A 19676-nucleotide genomic window follows, 5' to 3' on the forward strand; every position below is an offset into this window, starting at 1 on the left:
ATGTTTGTATGAATTCAATATGAGCTCGTTACTTATTTTTGCAACGAATCGCAAAATATTATAAAAGGAGGTTCAAATAAAAGAAGGATTTAGCTGCACTTTTTAATGCAATGTCCGAAAATATGATATGAAAACGTTGGTTTATCGTGTATTCAGTGTGTATAGGAATAATTGTGTTAACTAGGTGGGTTACGAGAAATTATATTACGGGACAGCCTCCGAGAGTCTTTTGAAGTACCATCGTTTACAAGCCAGTAAATTCTAGGTCACTATCTTCCTGGAATATCGGAAATCTATTACTGTGGACGGAGATAGGTAATTGAATGGCGAGATAAAGTATTCTGAGAAGTAAACGTTTGATTTGAGGGAAAATGTTGACTATTTATTTATTTATCGAGAACTTTATTTGAGTTTTAATATTTTAATGTAAAAATCAATGTGAGTAGTACTGTTGACGTCAGGATTTCATTCAGGAAAACTTCTGTTATTGTTGTTTAGTGATTTAAGAAGTTGTAATTAGTAACGTAACAGTTCTACTTCCGTATAAACATAAATTATCGGTGTTTTTGAAATTGTATTTGTAAATCCATTGTCTTTACTATCTAATATACACAGATAGATCATCACATCCAGACGTGTGATTTCATTATTAGTAGTCTAGTTTACCACTGATAGGCAAAGACTTTCCCAGCTTGCTTCTTCACTGTCCGATTCTTTAATATAATCGTATTTTTTTAATTCGTTGACGTTTAGTGTCGTAAGGACAAATGAACCTTAAAAAACCTACTTAAAGTTTATATTTGCTTGGTTGTTAGGATCCCAATGTGATGACCACGTCGGGACTCCTAGAGTGGGAGTTCTCCTTGCCATCCGACCAGATCATCTCCCATGGCTGGTACCACGGCGCCCTCAGCAGAACAGCTGCTGAGAGCCTACTCCAACAGGACCGCGAGTTCCTCGTCAGGGACTCTTCATCACAGCCAGACAACTACGTTCTCAGCTGTCGCTCAAACGGACAACATTTGCATTTCGTTATACAACGGGTAAGTCAGTTACCACGCACTGTTTACCTTTCATTTATTTCACTGGAAAAATATTATGATGATTTGTGTGAACTGCTTTCTAGATTGTCGTACACCCTGACACTGTGTACGAACGACACCAATACCAGTTTGAAGATGAAGCTTATGATACGGTCGCTGATCTCATCACCTCTTATGTGGGATCTGGGAAGCCGATATCAGCGGCGTCGGGAGCCAGGATACAGTATCCAGCCAATCGGGTGACTCCCCTCACCAACTACATTCAGAATGATGATATTAGCTCCGTCGTTTCACCCGTAGGAGATGGGTCTTACTGTAACCCGTACAGCTTGTACAGCCATTTTGCAGCAAAACCAGGAATGCAGCTCAGAGTGCCTTTTAAGAAACAAAGATCCCACTCACTTACCCCTATCGATATGGGTCAACACGTCACTCACGGGAAGAGCGCCAGCGCAGACGGCGTCATCCAGAGTCAAACTAGCATGCATGGCAAAAACTTCTGCAGTGATCCTAACTCCGGGTCCAATACCTGGGATGCTAACCTTCCCACTAGTCCTCCAGCAAAGCCAGCCAGGTACGATGGACCCAAGGCTGATGAAAGGCGACTAGAACTCCAACGCCTCTACCAAGTTTCAGGGTCAGATTCTGGAAACGGATCCGGAGATTCCACGCAGAGTTCAGCGCACAGTGATCCGAACAAATCTAGAATGGAATCGGACTACAATCTGGTGACACCCACCATAAAGCAACAATTTGACTATGAACAAACTGAAGCGCGGCTATTACAGTCAGAGAATTTGGATTACGTGGTAGATTCCAGAATAAATCTAGAGAACTTCCAATCGCAAATCATACCCACTGGGCTAACAAAACCACTGGAATCTGAAACATTACATACAATTAAGCTGTTACTGCGCACTTCTGGGCCCAGGATTTTAGCGAACCACATGACGAAAGTTGAATTGTTTTTCTTTTTTGATGATGCTATACAAATCGAGGGTCTGGACAAAACAGCATCGGGATTGGAGCTATTGTTTCTTCCACAAGGCCGACCACTACGTTTAGATGTCATAGAAAGGTAAGGGAAACTGTTGATGGGAAAGAATCTTCACAAATAGTGGGCAGTATTTTAAGAGATTTATGTTTTCAGGATCGAAACTTTCCGCCTTTTGATAGCGGTGACAATATTGACTTGCCAAACAGACAGGCAGCGAGCTGACACCATTAACGACTGGATCCTGCTGGCGGTTGAAACGAAGACCGCTTTGGGGAACCTGTATGGGTTTTCGGCTATCATGTTTGGACTTTGTATGCCTCAGGTAGCTATTATTTGAGTTGATATAATATAATGTACGTTTATGAGGCTGCTGAAATGTATGCATGTATGTATGTATTCAACTGATTGCCGAGTATTGTCATGCATTTCACGCGAATTTTTCACGCAATTTGTTTTTGTTTTTTCAATTCGGCAGATGAGTCTTTCCTTTGTTTTTAAATAACATTATTGTATAATTACTTTCTCAGGTGGAATGCTTAGAGAATGCGTGGAACATTTTAAGGCGGGTGTATACGGACAATGCGTTTATGTTCGAGGCGAAATTGAGGCCTTGTTTTAAGAGTATGAATGAAGGCACGAACCCGCTGCCGCCGAATACCACCACGCCTTACATCCTACCGCCAGTTCTGTGCTTCCATTTATTTGGTGAGTTTCTACTAAGGAGGTAGTTAACAATGATGAAAATAGGTACCATAGTTTGAAGCCAGTTCTGAAAATGCGGATAGAAAGAATAGCTTCATTAATTGCGGCACGGTTCAACTCTTGTTTGGAACCTTTCTTAGAATGTCCTATTATTTGACATAGTTGTCTAGACCGGCGTTTGTTTCCCAGATGGCGAGGGTGGAGGCTTAATGCAACCAGACGACACATTCCCCGCCAGCCTGATGAACAGCCTCGAGTTCGATTTCAACGCGACTGCAGCTCACCTCGACGCGGCTAGGCACTTCCCTAACCAGCTGGACATGTTCAAACGCAACGCCAGAACAGTAGTACAAGAGATGTCTTCCTTAGGTCCAATGCTTGACCCCACACTCCTCGAGCTGTTCAGAACAGAGTTCCATATAAACTTCTTGTGGGGAGAGAGGGGGGCATTGACAACGCCAAACCAGAGATTCGCTCGACTTACCGATATATTGACAGCTATGGCGACTAAATTAGCCAGTCAGCCGCCCGATGACGATGTTTAAGTTAATATTAGAAATGTTACCATATCACTGAAGTAGGTTATCTACGAAAGGCCATTCCTGATATTCTATCTATCCTACGTTTCGCTTACCGGAGATATTAATTTTATATTACTTACTAGCTTCCGTCCGCGGCTTCGCCCGCGTTGAGTTCTGTTATATCACGTTTCCAAGAGAGTTCTTCAAAAGTCCGGGATAAAAACTATCCTATGTTCTTTTTCAAGGTCAACTCTATCTCTGTACTAAATTTTATTAAAATAAGTTCAGTGGTTTAGACGTGAAAGCGTAACAGACAGACAGAGTTACTTTCGCATTTATAACATTAGTAGGGATATGGGTAATGTTAAAATCCTATGTCTGGTAACCAAATCATTAGATAGATAAATTATTGGGAACAGTTTTTAATCAAAACGCCAATTTTGTAATAAGTATTGTTTGTTTATCGTGATGGTTTTGTTGTAGACATAACGCAGCGATGATAATATTAGTACTAAGTATTACTTATTGCGAATTCCATATAGTTGTGTACTATGAACGTGAGATAATTTTACTGGCTTGTTGAATTTTTTGCAGGGAGGTATAGTTATCGGCACGGATATTGAGCCCTGACCTTCACCTGCGCAGAAGCGATTTATTGGTTTATTGCCTTAGGTATGTGTACAGTGCGCAAAGCGATCCCCACTCTTCCGCTGAGAGCTCAATATCCGTGCCGGTAACTTTATTTGATTCCCTGCCAACCCTTATGAATTTTATCTAGTAAACCAACAACCATTAGTTATCCATTTAGATCTAAATAATGTATTTATTTATAGAATAGTTAAGATAATGCCATATTACACTCTAATTGTACTGCCCTGTTTGTTATACATTTGTAAAACGTGATCATTATACCAATCTGAACATTCACTTGTGTTTATTTACCCCGCTTTTGCAAAGACAATATTTAACTCAATGTCTAAACTAACTCAAGGCTCTAAACATACGTACCGCATTTCAACTAAAGGGCTTATTTAACTTGACTAAATTCAGACAAATGTAATCGCATTTAGGAAGGTAGGTTTCATTAAATCATATATCTATATAAATAAAAATGAATTGTTGTTCGTTAGTCTGATTAAAACTCGAGAACGGCTGGGCCGATTGAGCTGATTTTGGTTTTAAAATGTTTCTAGACGTCCAGGGAAGGTTTAAACGATATGAAGTTCGCGGGACCAGCTAGTTTATAATAGAAACCTAATTAGACCAAGTCAAGTGTAATAAGCCCTTAATCCAACAGAAAATTGCAGTTCAAGTACAGTTGACACAATGAGTTGACACGAATGCAGTCCGATTGCAGATCAATTGCAGTCGACGTGCAATCATGTGAACTACATATCCACGGTTGGGCAAAACCGTTCAGTAGTTTTTGAGTTTGGCTCAAATAGGCAGACATGCCTATAAAAGAGCAGAGACTGAGTTTGGCTCAAATAGGCAGACATGCCTATAAAAGAGCAGAGACTGAGTTTGGCTCAAATAGGCAGACATGCCTATAAAAGAGCAGAGACTGAGTTTGGCTCAAATAGGCAGACATGCCTATAAAAGAGCAGAGACTGAGTTTGGCTCAAATAGGCAGACATGCCTATAAAAGAGCAGAGACTGAGTTTGGCTCAAATAGGCAGACATGCCTATAAAAGAGCAGAGACTGAGTTTGGCTCAAATAGGCAGACATGCCTATTATAAACCTGTTTTAGGTACCGTAGTGAGAATATATACTGAATCTTTTACAAATCGTGAGTTTTTAAGGATTCAAGGTATAAGGGCTGAATCGAACTTAGTAGTAATTAGAAATATTAATAAAACGACACTTGATTACGTAAACTATGTTTTATTTCAATCATTTTAATGATGAAAACATACAAAAATCAACTTAAACTAGGTAAAAAACCTATCTCGTACAAAATTGAAGTTTTTTTTTATAAATTTAAATACCTTTAAACCATTGGTTACCCAGTACAAAAGCAATTTACATCTGCTAGAAACCAAATGTAAAACGGATAAGAAAAAGACAAAAGGAAAATAAGAAAGTAAGAAACTAAAGTATTTTACATAAATAGCCAAAAGCTAATTCCTGGAGTAGTAAACTTATGTCTTACACATTATGCTTCTACGTATTATTATAAGTTAAATATTAATTCGGTGACAGTAAAACTATTTATGTAAAAGTTCAAATATATAGTCATGTGGCAGATCGGTTGTTACGAAGACGGATTTCATAGGTCATTGTAAACGGGTATATTTCATGTCACACGATCTTTGCCAAAATTACTTACGATTACATGTAATGCATAAATAACGCTTGATAGCGGGCTTAGCACTAATCCAAGTTCGGCAACTTGCAAAATACATAGGAAGATCCACTTAATCCAAGTCAGAGACATTACCTTAATTAATATTGGAACACCTAATACATGGCGGTGATAACTAGCATTGAAAAAGTCGTATAATCATTAGTTTCCATTAAATGACACCAGAGTAAAGTATATCGGAGCGAATCCATGATGATTGCAATGAAACGGAACAAGAATCACCCAATACTACCAGGCCAGGTCAGTCAAACAAATGCACAACTCTTCAAAAAAACATAAAATAAAAACAACAGTAAAGAAAAATCTGTAAATAAACTTTAAATCCTCAGTAGAAAAAAGCAACTTCGATTTTGAATTTTCCATAAAAGTAAAGAAAAAAAAATAAAACAAAATATACATTTTTTGGAACGATCGAGAACAAAATACATAACCATTTTGTTTATGTTGACTACAGTAAAGGTTTATATTAAATTCATGGTATATTATATCAAGTCGTTTATATAGTCGACAGTCTGATGCTCAAAACTTGAGGGATTTGGCGAAAAGGGCCACAGTCGCTTGAGTCTTATCGCCGTTGAAGCGCCGGAGCTCCACAATAGCCTGAAATCAGAAAGGTTCTATTCAGTCACTATAATTTACATTTTTATACATTTATTAGGGTAATTACAAATGTAAAGCACAGGCTTATACTATCTAATACTAGCTTCTGCCAGCGGCTTCGCCCGCGTGGTTTGTTGAGAAAAAGTAGCATATGTGTTAATCCAGGGTGTCATCTAACTACATACCAAATTTCCACCAAATCGGGTCAGGCGTTTTTGCGTGACAGAATAACAAACATACATCCATACATTCTCACAAACTTTCGCATTTATAATAATATATATTAGTAGGAAGTAGGATGTATTATGAAGAGAAAGCATTTTTTGATTACTTTTTATATATGGTTGGCTCCCAAATAACTGATTAGATTATAAATGTTAAACTCCCGGTCCTGGGTGTCATTTCTGATCTATTGTCTTTGGCAGTTGTTACTGGTAGTCAGAAGCCAGTAATTCTGACACCAGTATTACCAAGGGTACTACTGGGTTGCCCAGGTAACTGGGTTGAGAAGGTCAGATGGGACAGTCGCTGCTTGTAAAACACTGGTACTCAGCTGCATCCGGTTAGACTGGAAGCCAACCCCAACATGGTTGGGTAAAAGGCTCGGAGGATGAGGATGGCACTATAAAATGTATTGGCCAGTTAACTTGTTTTGTTTGTTTAGTTTTCAATGGATCAACTTATTAAGATAAAAATAATTAAATAAGCATTAACATACCTGTTCCCTGGTGAAGCCCAAAGACATTATTTCTTCCACCTCTGGTTCACCGAAGTTGTCATTCGGCATGATAGTCTGGCTAGGATCTCCCAGAACTGAAAACAGAAAACATATATATTAAGCTTTTTATACATTAAAAGTACTATATTTATTTGGACGGAGATAAAATTGGGCCAAATATAAACTTAGCGACAAAAACAAAAAACTCATCATTTTGAAAAACTTTAAATAAAAGAGCAACATTGCAATCACTAAATAACTTTGTTTTTTTTCCAGAGAATAACAGTAAACGCTGAACACAGTCTTTCATAAGTGTTCAGCTATTTTGTATGTTAATTGTCTAAACGGACTACTGTTACGTTAGTCTGCGCCACTTCTTCCCAGCAGTGAAGGATGATCGTTTTAGGGGCTATCTTTTGTAAATTTTATTTAACTTTATTCAACATTACATTACATAGACGGGCTTAATGCCACAGGCATTCTCTTCAGTCAACCCTAGGACGATGCAGAGATCAAAATGAAAAACCGTTTATTCAAACTTAGCTGCAAAGCAGCACTTTTTGAACGTCAGGAATTTACAAAAGACAGCCCCCAAAACGTCACCACTTGCAATGTGTTTTTACTGGGAAGAAGAAGTGGCGCAACAAAGGCCCCAGATAATATGATAGGTGCACTTGTGATGTTCAAAAAGTGCTGTTTTTGCACAAGTTTGAATAAATAATTTAATAATTAACTTACCCATTCGCTGGTTATTGATCTGCATGGGCACCGGGGCCGACTGGCCGCTAGTAGTGGGCCGAAGACTCAGGAGTCCGCCAGCCTCTGTGTAACGTACAATATGTTATTACATGTAGCATTTAATGTGTAAATAAATTATTAAATACACACACAATACGTTAAAAGACAACAGGTTAGGCCCATGTTCACTAATAACATAAATTACAGTTTTCTTGAAAGAATAGTTTGCTATGAATTTTCAAGTTTAAGTAAAATATGGTTTGAAGTTTTGACGAAAAACTGCCGTTTATTTTGTCAGTGATTTTGGGCCAAATACGTTACATCAGTACAGTAGTGATTTTACAATAATGTTTCTGTATACTTATTTTACGCCTACAACCGACCCTACTCTAAATTACACAATGATTCAAGTATGATCTTACAAATACAGTAACTATAGTTCGGCCATTCAGAGAATGCGTTCCTGACACGTCGCGATTGAACTGACGACGTAACTTTGCAATGGCGTTGCATTTACGATAAAAATATTTTTGCTGGTTGTTTACCGTTTTAACAATTGAGGAGCATTAAAACAACATTATTATATCAATAATCAATGAATGTTATTACGTCGTCAGTTCAATCGCGACGTGTCAGGAACGCATTCTCTGAATGGCCGAACTATATTACCTAATAACAACTTGTAACAGAAAGGGCTTCTGACATTTTTCTAATTTAAATTCTAACAAACACGAATATTCACAAAAGTTAAAATAAATGTGTTAAATTCGCATAGTTGAACGAAAATCAAGAAAACAAAAAACAACAATTTATTGTACTTGAAACAAAATAATTAACGCGCTTTCACCGTAGGGCCCGAATAACATTTCAGTAGAATGTCACAAACCCATTCTTTCGTGCATATTTACTCGAAAAAGTGCAGTCAATGAAATCAAGAAAAATACTTAAAAATCAAGCGCACATACCGAAACAACTTGACACGTCCGTAGTACTAAAAAATCTTCAGAAAATATGAGTTCTTAATACAAATCAGTTGGATAAAGTCCCCTTTTCATAGTTTCTCAACGTTCGTTCCCATTCACTGACCCGACTTTCCCGACAAAAATGCGCGCGTATAACAACCTACCGCATGCAATCAACAACAGAAACAAAACACATTAGTTTTACGATTTTTATTGTTTTTTGAAAATAAAACGTTACTATTTATTACGGTGCAAAAAAAGACATCGGCACAATTTGATTTGGTACGTTTTATTTGTTTTTTGGTCGCCCACCTTGTTTGGACTTCTCCATGGCTTCCTTGACCTGTCTTTCCTCGTGATCTCGCATGGACTGGTTGACGATCTCGTCCTCGGAGTAGCCCGAGAGTCGGGCGCACTCGGGCAACTCGGACTCGGGCAGGAATGGGGTCTCGGTACCGGTCGTGCCGATACGGAGCACGTTGCGTTTTAAGTCAATGTTGCACTGTGTACAATAGGACAGTTAAGAATTTTTGTTTTATTCGACACTAAAAAACTTTGCATGTAGGTACGTTTTCTATGACACATATAATAAAACATCTAAGTATATTATACAATTCTGAAACAGTCTTACGGATGAGATGTTTAGAACTAGCAGGTAGATATGAATAAAAATTATTTTACTTACTTGGAATTATTCATTTAGAAAAATATTTAACATCCTTCAAAACCATTATACTAGCTGTTCCCCGAGATTCTTGCCTTTCTCTGGCTCAAAAAAACGGTGTAATTTTATCTTAAATGTATTCAGTACAATAGTTTGGCTTGATAACTAGCCAGACACACACAATTACTTAGTAAGGATTAAAAAAATTTCATTGAACATTGGCTGTCGTTACGGGTAGTCAGAAGCCAGTAAGTCTGTTACCGGAACCAGTCTAACCATAGGTTTTGGGCTGCCCGGACTGGTACTCAGCTGCATCCTGTTAGACTGGAAGCCGACCCCAACATAGTTGGGAAGAGGCTCGGGAGATGGACATTTGAAGAGATTATAATTACCTGATGTCGTTTGAGCATGTCCAAACCGAGGAGCATATCCATCGGCTGTTCCTCGAGCACGGAGAACGATGTGGTGAGGAAGTCCTTCTCGATCCTCATCTGCACCATGTGGATACGGCCGATGATCCTCTGCACACCGACCCCTTTGGCTATACCTGCCCATCTGATGAAGAAGGGAAATCAGACATCAGAGATATGTATTTTTTAAAGCTATATTAGCGCGAAGCATCAGCTCTTTGTAGGTAGATATATGATATATATGTACCTCCTATTCCCATTTATTTCCCTCCAAAATGAAGGGAAATTAAGTAGATAAACACACTTACAAACGCACATTTTCTTAAATATTTAAATTACTTAACAAATATACTATAATTAACAAGTACACACTTAACAAAATGTATTATCTATTCTATATGTAATATGCAGATAAGTAAATAAAATTTACATGAACTTAAATAGATGGATTTTTTTATACCGTTTACACACACAAACTCCGAAACCACGCGAGCGGCATCACAACAAAAACGTAGTATTGTAAACGATAACGCATGCACAAATTGACCTGCCTTACAATTAACTGCAATAAAAACGTCAGACACACTCGTTGAGCACAGAAACTTATACTATGCGTACCACACGCTATAACAGATTCGAATACTGCGAATATATTGAGTGGGAAGACTTGGCTACCGCTTTACAGACAGTTGTAGAAAGATCGATTAAAATTAAAGATTCTTTTAAATCTATTGCTAAAACTTATCTTGTTGCCAAGAAAGAGTTGACGGTATGTTTATAGTAATATAATAAACAGGAAAAAAATGTTGTTTGCTTTTTTGTACCTTAAAGGCTCCGATACTAAACCGATAAGAAAGATTATTACAGTGCGCGAAAGCTTCAATTTTCCAAGTAAGATAGGCTATATATATTATGTCCTTCTTCTTTGGACGGCTGTTCTCGAAGATCAGCCATTATCTGACTAAATAGCATGACAAATAGTCATAGACTATCTTCCACCTGGGCACGGTGAAGGGGTGTACCTGACTCTTCTTGCCGCCTAAAAACATACCTGGCTGGTGTTGACTTTAATTATCTTTTCTCAGCCATCGGCACAGGACATATTATAGTGCAGTTTACGCCCAGACACGGATGTTATATCAATGCATTCGTATATAGTTAAGAGATTCTTTAATATTTTAAACTAGCTGACCCGGCGAACTTTGTACCGCCTAATTTGGAGGCATATTTAGTAAGTCACAAACACACGACACAATACTTTTTTAATTTTCGCAATTTTTCCTTATTTGCTCACCGTTTAGACCTACCCTGGACTACGACAAACATTTTAAAACCAAAATCAGCTCAATCGGCCCAGCCGTTCTCGAGTTTTAATCAGACTAACGAACAACAATTCATTTTTATTTATATAGAAGATAGAAGATAGATTAAGCATAGATTGTCAATTCAGATATGTGCACATAAATAAGGCTCACACTGTATTATTATTACTTCGACGAGTGTTCACTCTTATAGACTGCGGGCCCGGCAATTCGACACGACCAGAGATCATTTGCCCATTTACGTGGTCTCTTAGGTGTATAACCACTAACTCAAATTCCGGGCTTTTTCATGAATTTCTTAAAAATCCATAAAGCGATTGTGACTGACTCGGGAATCGAACCCAAGGCACACAGCACAGTACACAGCTGTCGGACTAACCACTTAACTAGCTAACTACTATGGAAACAATGATTTTCAAAGGGTACTTTTTGACTAAAATAAACACTCAATTTTTTCTCTTGTATAAGTTGTCTGAAGTGTTATGTTTTCGATTTTATTTGGAACAATCTGGAAGCACTTGTTTACTGCGAGGTTTAATAAAAATACTCTATAAAATTTTCCTGTAGGAAGCATGGAAAAAAATACATATCAATAACAACAACAGAATAATCCTCTAAACAAATATGTTTTTCACAAGAAACAGATTTCTCGTGAAACTGAATACGGCGTCTCTAAATAGATTCTCAACAATACCTGTGTTGAGATCATGAGGGTGGCTTATTAAGTCCGTATAAGTGAACTCTAAGGCTGAAGCTACATTACCTGCGAGAATATCTTGTAATATGGCTACCCCGCACATGGAATATTACCTACTAGCGATCATACATTTTACTTTCAGGTTAGTCTGGATTATACCCAAAGAGCTGTAGACTGTATACTATAAACTGGTGCCCAAGACTCAGGCTGGTTTGGGGCCAATAGTACAACTTCTTGTACAAAGTTTTGGAAAATAAACGATTTTGATGTTTTTATCTTTGAAGCTTTGATTCCTTTATGCGATTGAAGGAGTAAAAACATTACTGTAATCGGCTACATCAACGTATTGACAAAATTAAAGCGTATATACGTCAAATGTTCTCCCTTATAACGTAGCCATAGCATGGTCATCGCTCCAATCGCATCGCAAATCTCTGCCTACTGTACTCTCAGCCTTATATTGAGTAGTAGTAAACAAAAGAACACCGGTGGGTGTTAAAACTGATATTAACGATGCTCCTACAAAAGTATTAATAAGCCAATATACGTAGGATTAAAGTCATAACAACATTTGAGTTCAATGCACGGACAAATTATTTGTACGTTATGATGTGAAATTTTGTTTTATTTTTAATATATATTATTTAAATTGCCGGCGGACGTTAACACGTCAGCTTTCGGCTTTTGCTGAAAACCAGCGCTGAGACTCTGTCCAACAGAGTGACAGCAACATGCTGAGCAAGGGCCTTTTTGCGTGGATGTGACGCATATTTCCCCCACTATTGTGTATTGCCTTCTGTAGTTCTATTTTATTATTAATTCGTTTTTGTTTGTATTATTGTTTGTATTTGTCTATGCGTTATGTCCATGTGAATAAATGTATTTTCTTTCTTTCTTTCTTTCTTATTTACATCAGGCAAGGATAAAGAAAGGTTATTATTAGGGAGAAAAAAGTATATCATTCCAACTAATATTATGAATACCAAAACGACTTTTTTTTTCGTTACAAGTTACAATTTTCAAGTTAAAACTGCTGAAATTGATAAATGGAGATAGGTACTTTTTTGACTGTGATAGACTTTTTTCTAGTTCCAGTAATTCCCTTGAGAGATGACTGCTACTAAATAAATATATTATAAGCTTTTTACTACATACAAAAGCTTCGCGAAAATTATACACCCAATTATAAAGCCGAAAAATCATTCACAGTATCTAGTCGTACCCCTGTAAATTTTTCCATGGGGGACGTAGAAACAATTCTATTTTTATCCTGGTAGGTATGTATAAATTTTTTCCCCTTCTTACGAAACAGGGAAATTTCGGGGAAAGTAAATTTTTCTAATTATATTTTTACGGGTTTTCTTTTAATTGAATTCTTTTATATCAATACAAACCCATAAAATTATTCCCGACCCCATCAGGCTATTTCGAAATATTGTTATATCGATCACAAAATCGTTTGGCTACATATTTCGAGATAACGGTCTAACAAACTGTTGCTTGTTTGTAGAATCTACAAATATAATACTATTGTTGAATAAAACATTTCAAAAGTATTGAAATTCTAATTTCGTTGGTAACTCCACGCTAGGCCACAAGTTATTCGTTCAAATATCTTTAACGCGAAAATGACTCTGTCCAAAAAGGAATATAAGTTTTTATTTCAAATGGATCATATAGATTATTGCCATAAAAAATCAGCCACTAGTTGCACGGTTCCAAAAATGTTAACCCCATGGAGAAAGATTATCAAGAATCTACATGGATACTCTTTTCAATATAACAAAACTGTACAATATTATTATATTGTTCCCCTCTGTCTACTTCGCTTTCAAAGTTACTTTTTTATGTGATACGGGGGAAATAAGCATATGAATCCTGACGGAAAGTGATAATTGTCTGTATTGGACACGTGCAACAAAGGTGTTGCAAGGGCGTGGCCGGGCGGCATCGATATTTCGGAATACATGGGAAATTTACCGACGGGAGTTGGAATATGTAATGAAAGCAAGGGGATTTAGGAGAGGAGAGAATGGGTGTCCAGTACCCTCAATCACCTAACAAAACAAAGAAACAAAACCACTTCACGTCAGTGGTATGTAAGGCGTGGTCCCCCGGCTAAAATTTAGTTTAACTTGAATCTAAACGTGTATTCCATTAAAGACATTCATCTATACTTATATTATAAAGAGGAAAACTTTGTTTGTTTGTTTGTAATGAATAGGCTCAAAAACTACTAGACCGAATTAAAAATTCTTTCACCACTCGAAAGCTACATTATCCACGAGTAACATAGGCTATGTTTTATCCCGGTACGGGCAGTAGTTACCACGGGACGCGGGTAAAACCGCGGGAAAACGGCTAGTTCTACAATAAAACTGCGTAAATTAGACAATTTGCGCCGATCTGTCTTTCGATCAAATACACGAGAAGATAAAGTCTGCAGTGGCATCATAAATCGTGGTACATCGTTAAAGTGAAGCAAGCTTGCACTCGCCTGATTGAATATATTGGTTTGACATTTGATTTATTACAGTGCCATCAATCAGTCTGCTATCGAATAATGATGTTTCAATTGAAAAACACGCAGAGCTCAAATGTTACATTAACTAAGCAAGAAAATTCATCAAATTCACACATATTGCAGACATCTATCAATACTTATCATTAATTTACTGTTCATCAAATCAAACATTTCTTTTTACGCAATTAGTAACAATGCAATGCAATTATTATTTTCGCCTTGCTAGACACACGATCGCTAGGAAATGAAGCTACAAATCTACAATAATATCTATTATTTTAAGACTCAATCATTCTCCGTGTGAGAAGAGGCCTGTGCCCAGCAGTGGGACGATAAAAAAAAGTATTATTTTAGATTACATACCTAGTATCCACCAGTCGCATAATGTTGCATCGCTCGGCGCAAGCTGCTGACATGATTGTGGTCTGAGCGCCGGAATCGATGAATGCTTTAACTGGGAATCTGGAACAAAGTTACAGTGCTTGTAAATGATTATTATCACTGGGACACAACGGGAATGGGCAGGCTTTTTTACCACTGCGACTTCTAATAACACTGGTAATGAGAAAGTTTGTTCGACTATTTCTTTCTAGCAGTAAAATAAAGTGGTTGCGCCCATTTTAAGTAAAGGTTCTTGATTCCCATCAATAGGATAATTGAATTATGGGGTCAAAGTGTCTTTCTAAGGGAGAAAATTGTAAGGTTTGGAAAATACTGTTTTAATATTTTTCGAAATGTTCGGAACATAAGCGCAATTGATTACTTAATACGTAATCAAAAAGGTGAACAAACTATCTCATGCAAATCAATGAATTTAAAAACGGCAGAATTAGGCTGATGTTTATTTGATATTGAAATGTAAATTCTAATTAACATTTAAAATGAGGGGGCCTGTCGGTAGAAACGTGGACTCTGAAAATGGTCAATAGACACTTTTATGTTGCCTTCATAATTTGATGTTAGAAGATACTGTTGTTTAAACAAATATGCAGTAATCGGTAATCCTCATAAAATATTCAATGTAGATCGCCCATTGGCTGTTGACGATTAGCTGTTAGCCTGTAAAACATCTTAGTTGCTGATGATGATGTGGTAAGCCAAGAAAACGATGACAGCAGCCCTATAAACAGTCAAACATCAGAGCAACTGGAGCACCACAATAAAGAATGAAGACTTCACCAGTCACACTTGGGAATGAAGAACATGACATGAGGAGTAGGGAAGAAGGGGGTTTAAAATACCACTTACCCATTAACATGACAGTTGATGTACAGCATGACCACCGTGCCGAACGTTTCCGGGTTGTACTCCATGGCCGCCTCCATGTTAGCCTCGATGTTTTTCTGACGGATCTCCTCAGCAATCATTCGCTGCGCTTCTGTATCAAATGGATCTGAATTCATCATCCTGAAATAAGTCTAGCTTTAAGTAAAAGTCCCTATGAAACACCTATCTCAATCAATCCAATCTGAAATTTTTCACCTTATACGCTGTTGCTGGCGTTCCGTTCTAGCTAAGATTTGTTCACGAAGCACAGAAGCAAATGTATCTATGAAAAAGATTTACATTTACAATATTTATTTTTGTAAGGGTTAATTTTGTTATTATTAATAATTACCGGCTGTTAGTTGCGTAGTTTTAACAAATTGCTTTGTTTTACTAAGATCTACTACCAGTTATTATTAATAATTTCTGCATACCCTTTGTTAAACCAATTGGGTGAATTTAGACTAATAGTTGTAGTTTGTGTCATTTTGTGGTCAGAGGTTAAGCCTGTTACAAGCTACATTGTTATCTATTTAATATGTTCCCTTCAGAAGATAATACTACATACTCGGACAGATAGAAAGGAAAGAATAATTAAGTCTATATGCTAGAACTCCACCCAAGCATTACTAAAAAGATTTAACATAGTTTTGACTAATTTAAGAGCAATTGACTCTTTCAAGTGAAGCAAACACCAATGCTTGAATGTTGTTCTGAAATATAGACTTTCTTCTGCCTACAGTTATTACTATAATTAAAGCTATAAATCAATACTACATTTCTTAATAAAAACAGCAAAATAATATGAAAGCAATAAGAAACTAAAGAACTCAACTAAACAGGTATGCATTGGAAATAAGGAAAAGCACCGGTAATTATTAACATTGACATTAACATAATCAAAACAACAGTGGTACTGACCTAAGTTGCCGCTGAGGAGTGCATCGGCTAATCTTGGGTTGTTCTGCTTGAGCAGAGCAAGCTGGTCCGGGTTGGCTAAAAACATCTCCCTGATGATGCGAGGGTCCTCCTCCACGGGTGGGTTCCTAGCCGCCATTGAGGTGCTTGCTGCGCCCGGAGGGACTCTGATGCCACTGAAGTCTAAGTTAGCTAACCCTGTAGGCAAAGCTACAAGGGAGATAACGTTTTAATTTATTTTACTAAAAAATTAACTCAACCTCTAAAAGATCAAAAAATATGCAGTCAAATTGGCATTAAATGTCATGATTATTTTTTTAATGAAGGTGAAATATTTCTCTTTGTTTTCATACTGGCTGCCAGGTATAAAAAGTCAAAAATACCCTCTGTCATCAGTGACAATAAGCATGACAATGCAATTTTAAATGCACAGTGAAAATACGTAAAGTGCGTTATCAACACGTACCTTGGCTAGAATCAGTCTGGTTGAGGTTGGAGGCTGTCTGCATCATATGCAGAAGCACGATCACGTCTCCATCGCGGACACCGTGCTCTTTCAGCGATTTCTTATCTTCCAGAAGCGGCTTGCCGTTGTAATTCAATATAAAATCTTTCGCAGGGAACCCGGACTCAATCTCACAAAACGCTTTAAAATTTTCCAACTCCAAATCTTCCGAAACGTCTAAAACGAAGATTTCGTCGTTTAGGGTTGTAATCGTGACTTTCATTGTGAAATTAGGATGATGCGGCTACAGCGAATGGGCTGCGTTCACTAAGGTAAGTAAATACGTGCTATTTGATTTACACTCCGGGGATGACTGGCCAATTCATTTTAAATCTTGTTTGACCCCCTTGAGTACACTTTTTTGTGTCCACTTACTAACACAAGCACAAATAAACTCTTGGAACTGTTCCCTGCGATAAATAAAATTACAAAGGCATTCACTAAGGTGGACTCAGCTAGGGATGTGTGTTTTGCTGGCTTCCTCTCTACGCTTTGTGTCTTGATAACGGTCTTTTTATTTTAACACCCATGTTTTCAATTTAATGTCACAAATTAATTTTTAATTTCAAATAGGTATGTTTCCGATATTTTTGCAGTTTATATAATTGACATATCTTATTTTTTTTCTTATATTTTTTAAATATATCGGTTTTCAAATCTATGACATACTTCTTCATGCTCTGTGTCAAATCGGTTTTGGGTATCTGTGGTAGCGGCCATCACTATTTTAAAAAGATTCATTTTGTACATAGTCGAAGAGAAAACTCGGTGGGGAAACCAGTGGAAACGAGTCCTTTGTTAGTTGCAGCTATATTTTCTTTTTACGTAGGTAGTCGCGAGTGCGGACTGTTGGTTTTGCTGGCTATTTACATTACTAAAAAAACAATGCGTTTGTTTTAGAAGCGGACATATTCGTGATTCTTGATTATAAGCTAAAAGTGATCTGGATTTAATAAATTTACAATGTGAAATCGACACATGACGTAGAATGGTAAGATTTTTTGTTACACACTTATTTACTTATATTTCTTGTTGATACATTAACTGGATGCTAGTCAATGGAACTGTATTCTTTGTTCGTTTTTACCTTGTCATAGATTTTTTCTACAGCGAAAGCGTGTTGACGAAACTAAGTGAAGAAGTCGATGTCTGAATAGATCATGTTTTTGTTATTGACTAATTTGGAGCCATTCCTTGCCCTTTGGTGGTGGTTCTAATATGATTCTTATTAAAAAATAAAGTGTTCTATGACGGCTGCAAGGAAATAATCATGATCCAACGTTCTAGCCAGCCAATTCCCTTGAGTGTCTGTCTACTTACGAATTTATCATGAATTTGAGCCTTTTGTAAAAAATAACCATTTCTTTAATTTCATAATTCATGCATAAATTAGTAATTGACTGAATGCCTAATTAGAATTACTCATAGGTCTTTGCTTTAAAATATTAAACAAATGTTCTTTGAAATATCTCAAAGAACCTACTCATTTATTCATTTCTTTGATTTCTGAGAAACTGATTCAGGTAAAAATATATAGGTATATTTTTAAAGTAAATACTAAGATAATTCATATCAAAAAACATTTTTGCTATGATTATTCATAGCCAAAAATTTATTCAGAAACAAACAAGAAATATTTTATGTACTATACATAAATTTCTAAAGTAGTTTTCAGAAGATATGATTATTTACTCCTTAACCAACCAAGGCAAACCTCATGGTAATTCACTCCCACTATACAACATATTTAAGGCCATGCTTGACTATTTTATTTCTATGGAAAGTTTGGACTTTCCACTGCATTATTCAAGTCAGGTGCAGTTTCCAAGTAGATAACAGGATTGCAATATAAAGCACCCAATAAAAACAACAGTAGCTTCTAATTTTCCTATCAGAAGACTTTCTGACTCTCATTCACTGTCACTGTTGAACTGGCTTCCTCTCTTCTTCCTATTTTGCTGTGCCCATCAGGGTCCATAATTGTGACTATCATTTTATATTTTCCACGTAATTTACATTATGGAATGCAATAAACAACATGATATGGCTATCCAGGCCTCAATGTCACAGTGTTAAAACATCCACTGCTGGACAAAGGCTACCCCTAAGCTGGGGGTACTTGTCCATACTCACTGCGCTGGGCATAGGTGTTAGTGAGTATAGTGTCAGATAATATTCACTATGGAGATGTTCCAGGCTTTATTTAACAGACTCTATAAATATGTTATGTAGGAATTATAAGTATGAAAATCATAAATATAAGTACCAAAGATAAGCCATAAACCACATAATACATATAATTTTTATGTACCAACTAGTTTTAGAAGTGAAGACTTGTAATTGGCTGTCAGTTAGTCACACAATCATCTATTATATTGTACTTAGCTGTAAGTCTTCCATACTCATCTATAATATAAAAATGAATCGCAAAATGTGTTGGTAAGCGCATAACTCAACAACGCCTGGACCAATTTGGCTAATTCTTTTTTTGTTGTGTCTGTTATTGTCAGGAGAAGGTTCTTATGAAAAAAAATAGGGTAAAGTAGAGAAGTCAGTTGACGGGAGCGAAGCCGCGGGCAAAAGCTAGTAAATAAATAAAATGTTCAATCCTATCAAAGTAGAAATAAATCAAACTTGGTAAAAAAGGGGTTAGAAGTTTGTAAGTTAGCTATGTTCTTAGGTAGCTAACATATTCAGTAATTACATGACAACACAAACAAAAA

At 36.9% G+C, this 19676-nt stretch overlaps 3 protein-coding genes across 9 annotated transcripts in view; 2 read left to right on the forward strand and 1 right to left on the reverse strand.

Moving 5' to 3' along the window:
- Positions 1-4188, forward strand: LOC124645122 (breast cancer anti-estrogen resistance protein 3 homolog). Its single transcript, XM_047184871.1, has 6 exons — positions 1-6; positions 816-1043; positions 1127-2121; positions 2194-2362; positions 2568-2745; positions 2932-4188. The coding sequence occupies exons 1-6, from the start codon at positions 1-3 to the stop codon at positions 3285-3287; spliced, it is 1932 nt and encodes a 643-aa protein (XP_047040827.1). The 3' UTR covers positions 3288-4188.
- A 944-nt stretch (positions 4189-5132) lies between these two features.
- LOC124645181 (protein DDI1 homolog 2) lies at positions 5133-17421 on the reverse strand. 2 transcript variants are annotated; one of them, XM_047184948.1, is made up of 10 exons: positions 16915-17421; positions 16452-16658; positions 15747-15813; positions 15513-15671; positions 14628-14726; positions 9704-9866; positions 8960-9149; positions 7686-7769; positions 6948-7042; positions 5133-6229 (listed from the first exon to the last, which is right to left on the reverse strand). In XM_047184948.1, exons 1-10 carry the CDS (start codon positions 17174-17176, stop codon positions 6149-6151), a joined length of 1407 nt encoding a protein of 468 aa, XP_047040904.1. In that variant the 5' UTR covers positions 17177-17421; the 3' UTR covers positions 5133-6148. The 2 variants fall into 2 exon arrangements, with proteins under 2 accessions (XP_047040904.1, XP_047040905.1); XM_047184949.1 differs by lacking the exon at positions 15747-15813 and having other exon boundaries at positions 15513-15642.
- A 253-nt stretch (positions 17422-17674) lies between these two features.
- The window catches only part of LOC124645182 (transmembrane protein 198), a 34798-nt gene continuing 32796 nt past the window's right edge, over positions 17675-19676 (forward strand). For 4 of the 6 annotated variants that reach the window (XM_047184952.1, XM_047184950.1, XM_047184953.1 and 1 more), the window contains exon 1: positions 17697-17944. The gene's annotated coding sequence lies outside the window, so the exon portion shown is untranslated. Of the gene's footprint in view, positions 17945-19676 lie in introns of all 6 variants that reach the window. The other 2 variants (XM_047184951.1, XM_047184954.1) reach the window with 2 other exon arrangements.

Source organism: Helicoverpa zea, chromosome 31 (genome assembly GCF_022581195.2).
Source record: "Helicoverpa zea isolate HzStark_Cry1AcR chromosome 31, ilHelZeax1.1, whole genome shotgun sequence".
NCBI lineage: Eukaryota > Metazoa > Arthropoda > Insecta > Lepidoptera > Noctuidae > Helicoverpa > Helicoverpa zea.

Coding starts and splice junctions, on each gene's coding strand:
- LOC124645181 (XM_047184948.1), bottom strand. CDS start 17,176: ATGAAAGTCACGATTACAACCCTAAACGACGAAATCTTCGTTTTAGAC. Junction 16,659..16,914: donor CCAGACTGATTCTAGCCAAG/GTACGTGTTGAT, acceptor TCTCCCTTGTAG/CTTTGCCTACAGGGTTAGCT. Junction 7,770..8,959: donor CATGGAGAAGTCCAAACAAG/GTGGGCGACCAA, acceptor TACGTTACACAG/AGGCTGGCGGACTCCTGAGT.
- LOC124645122 (XM_047184871.1), top strand. Junction 2,363..2,567: donor TTGGACTTTGTATGCCTCAG/GTAGCTATTATT, acceptor TTACTTTCTCAG/GTGGAATGCTTAGAGAATGC. Junction 2,746..2,931: donor TCTGTGCTTCCATTTATTTG/GTGAGTTTCTAC, acceptor TTTGTTTCCCAG/ATGGCGAGGGTGGAGGCTTA.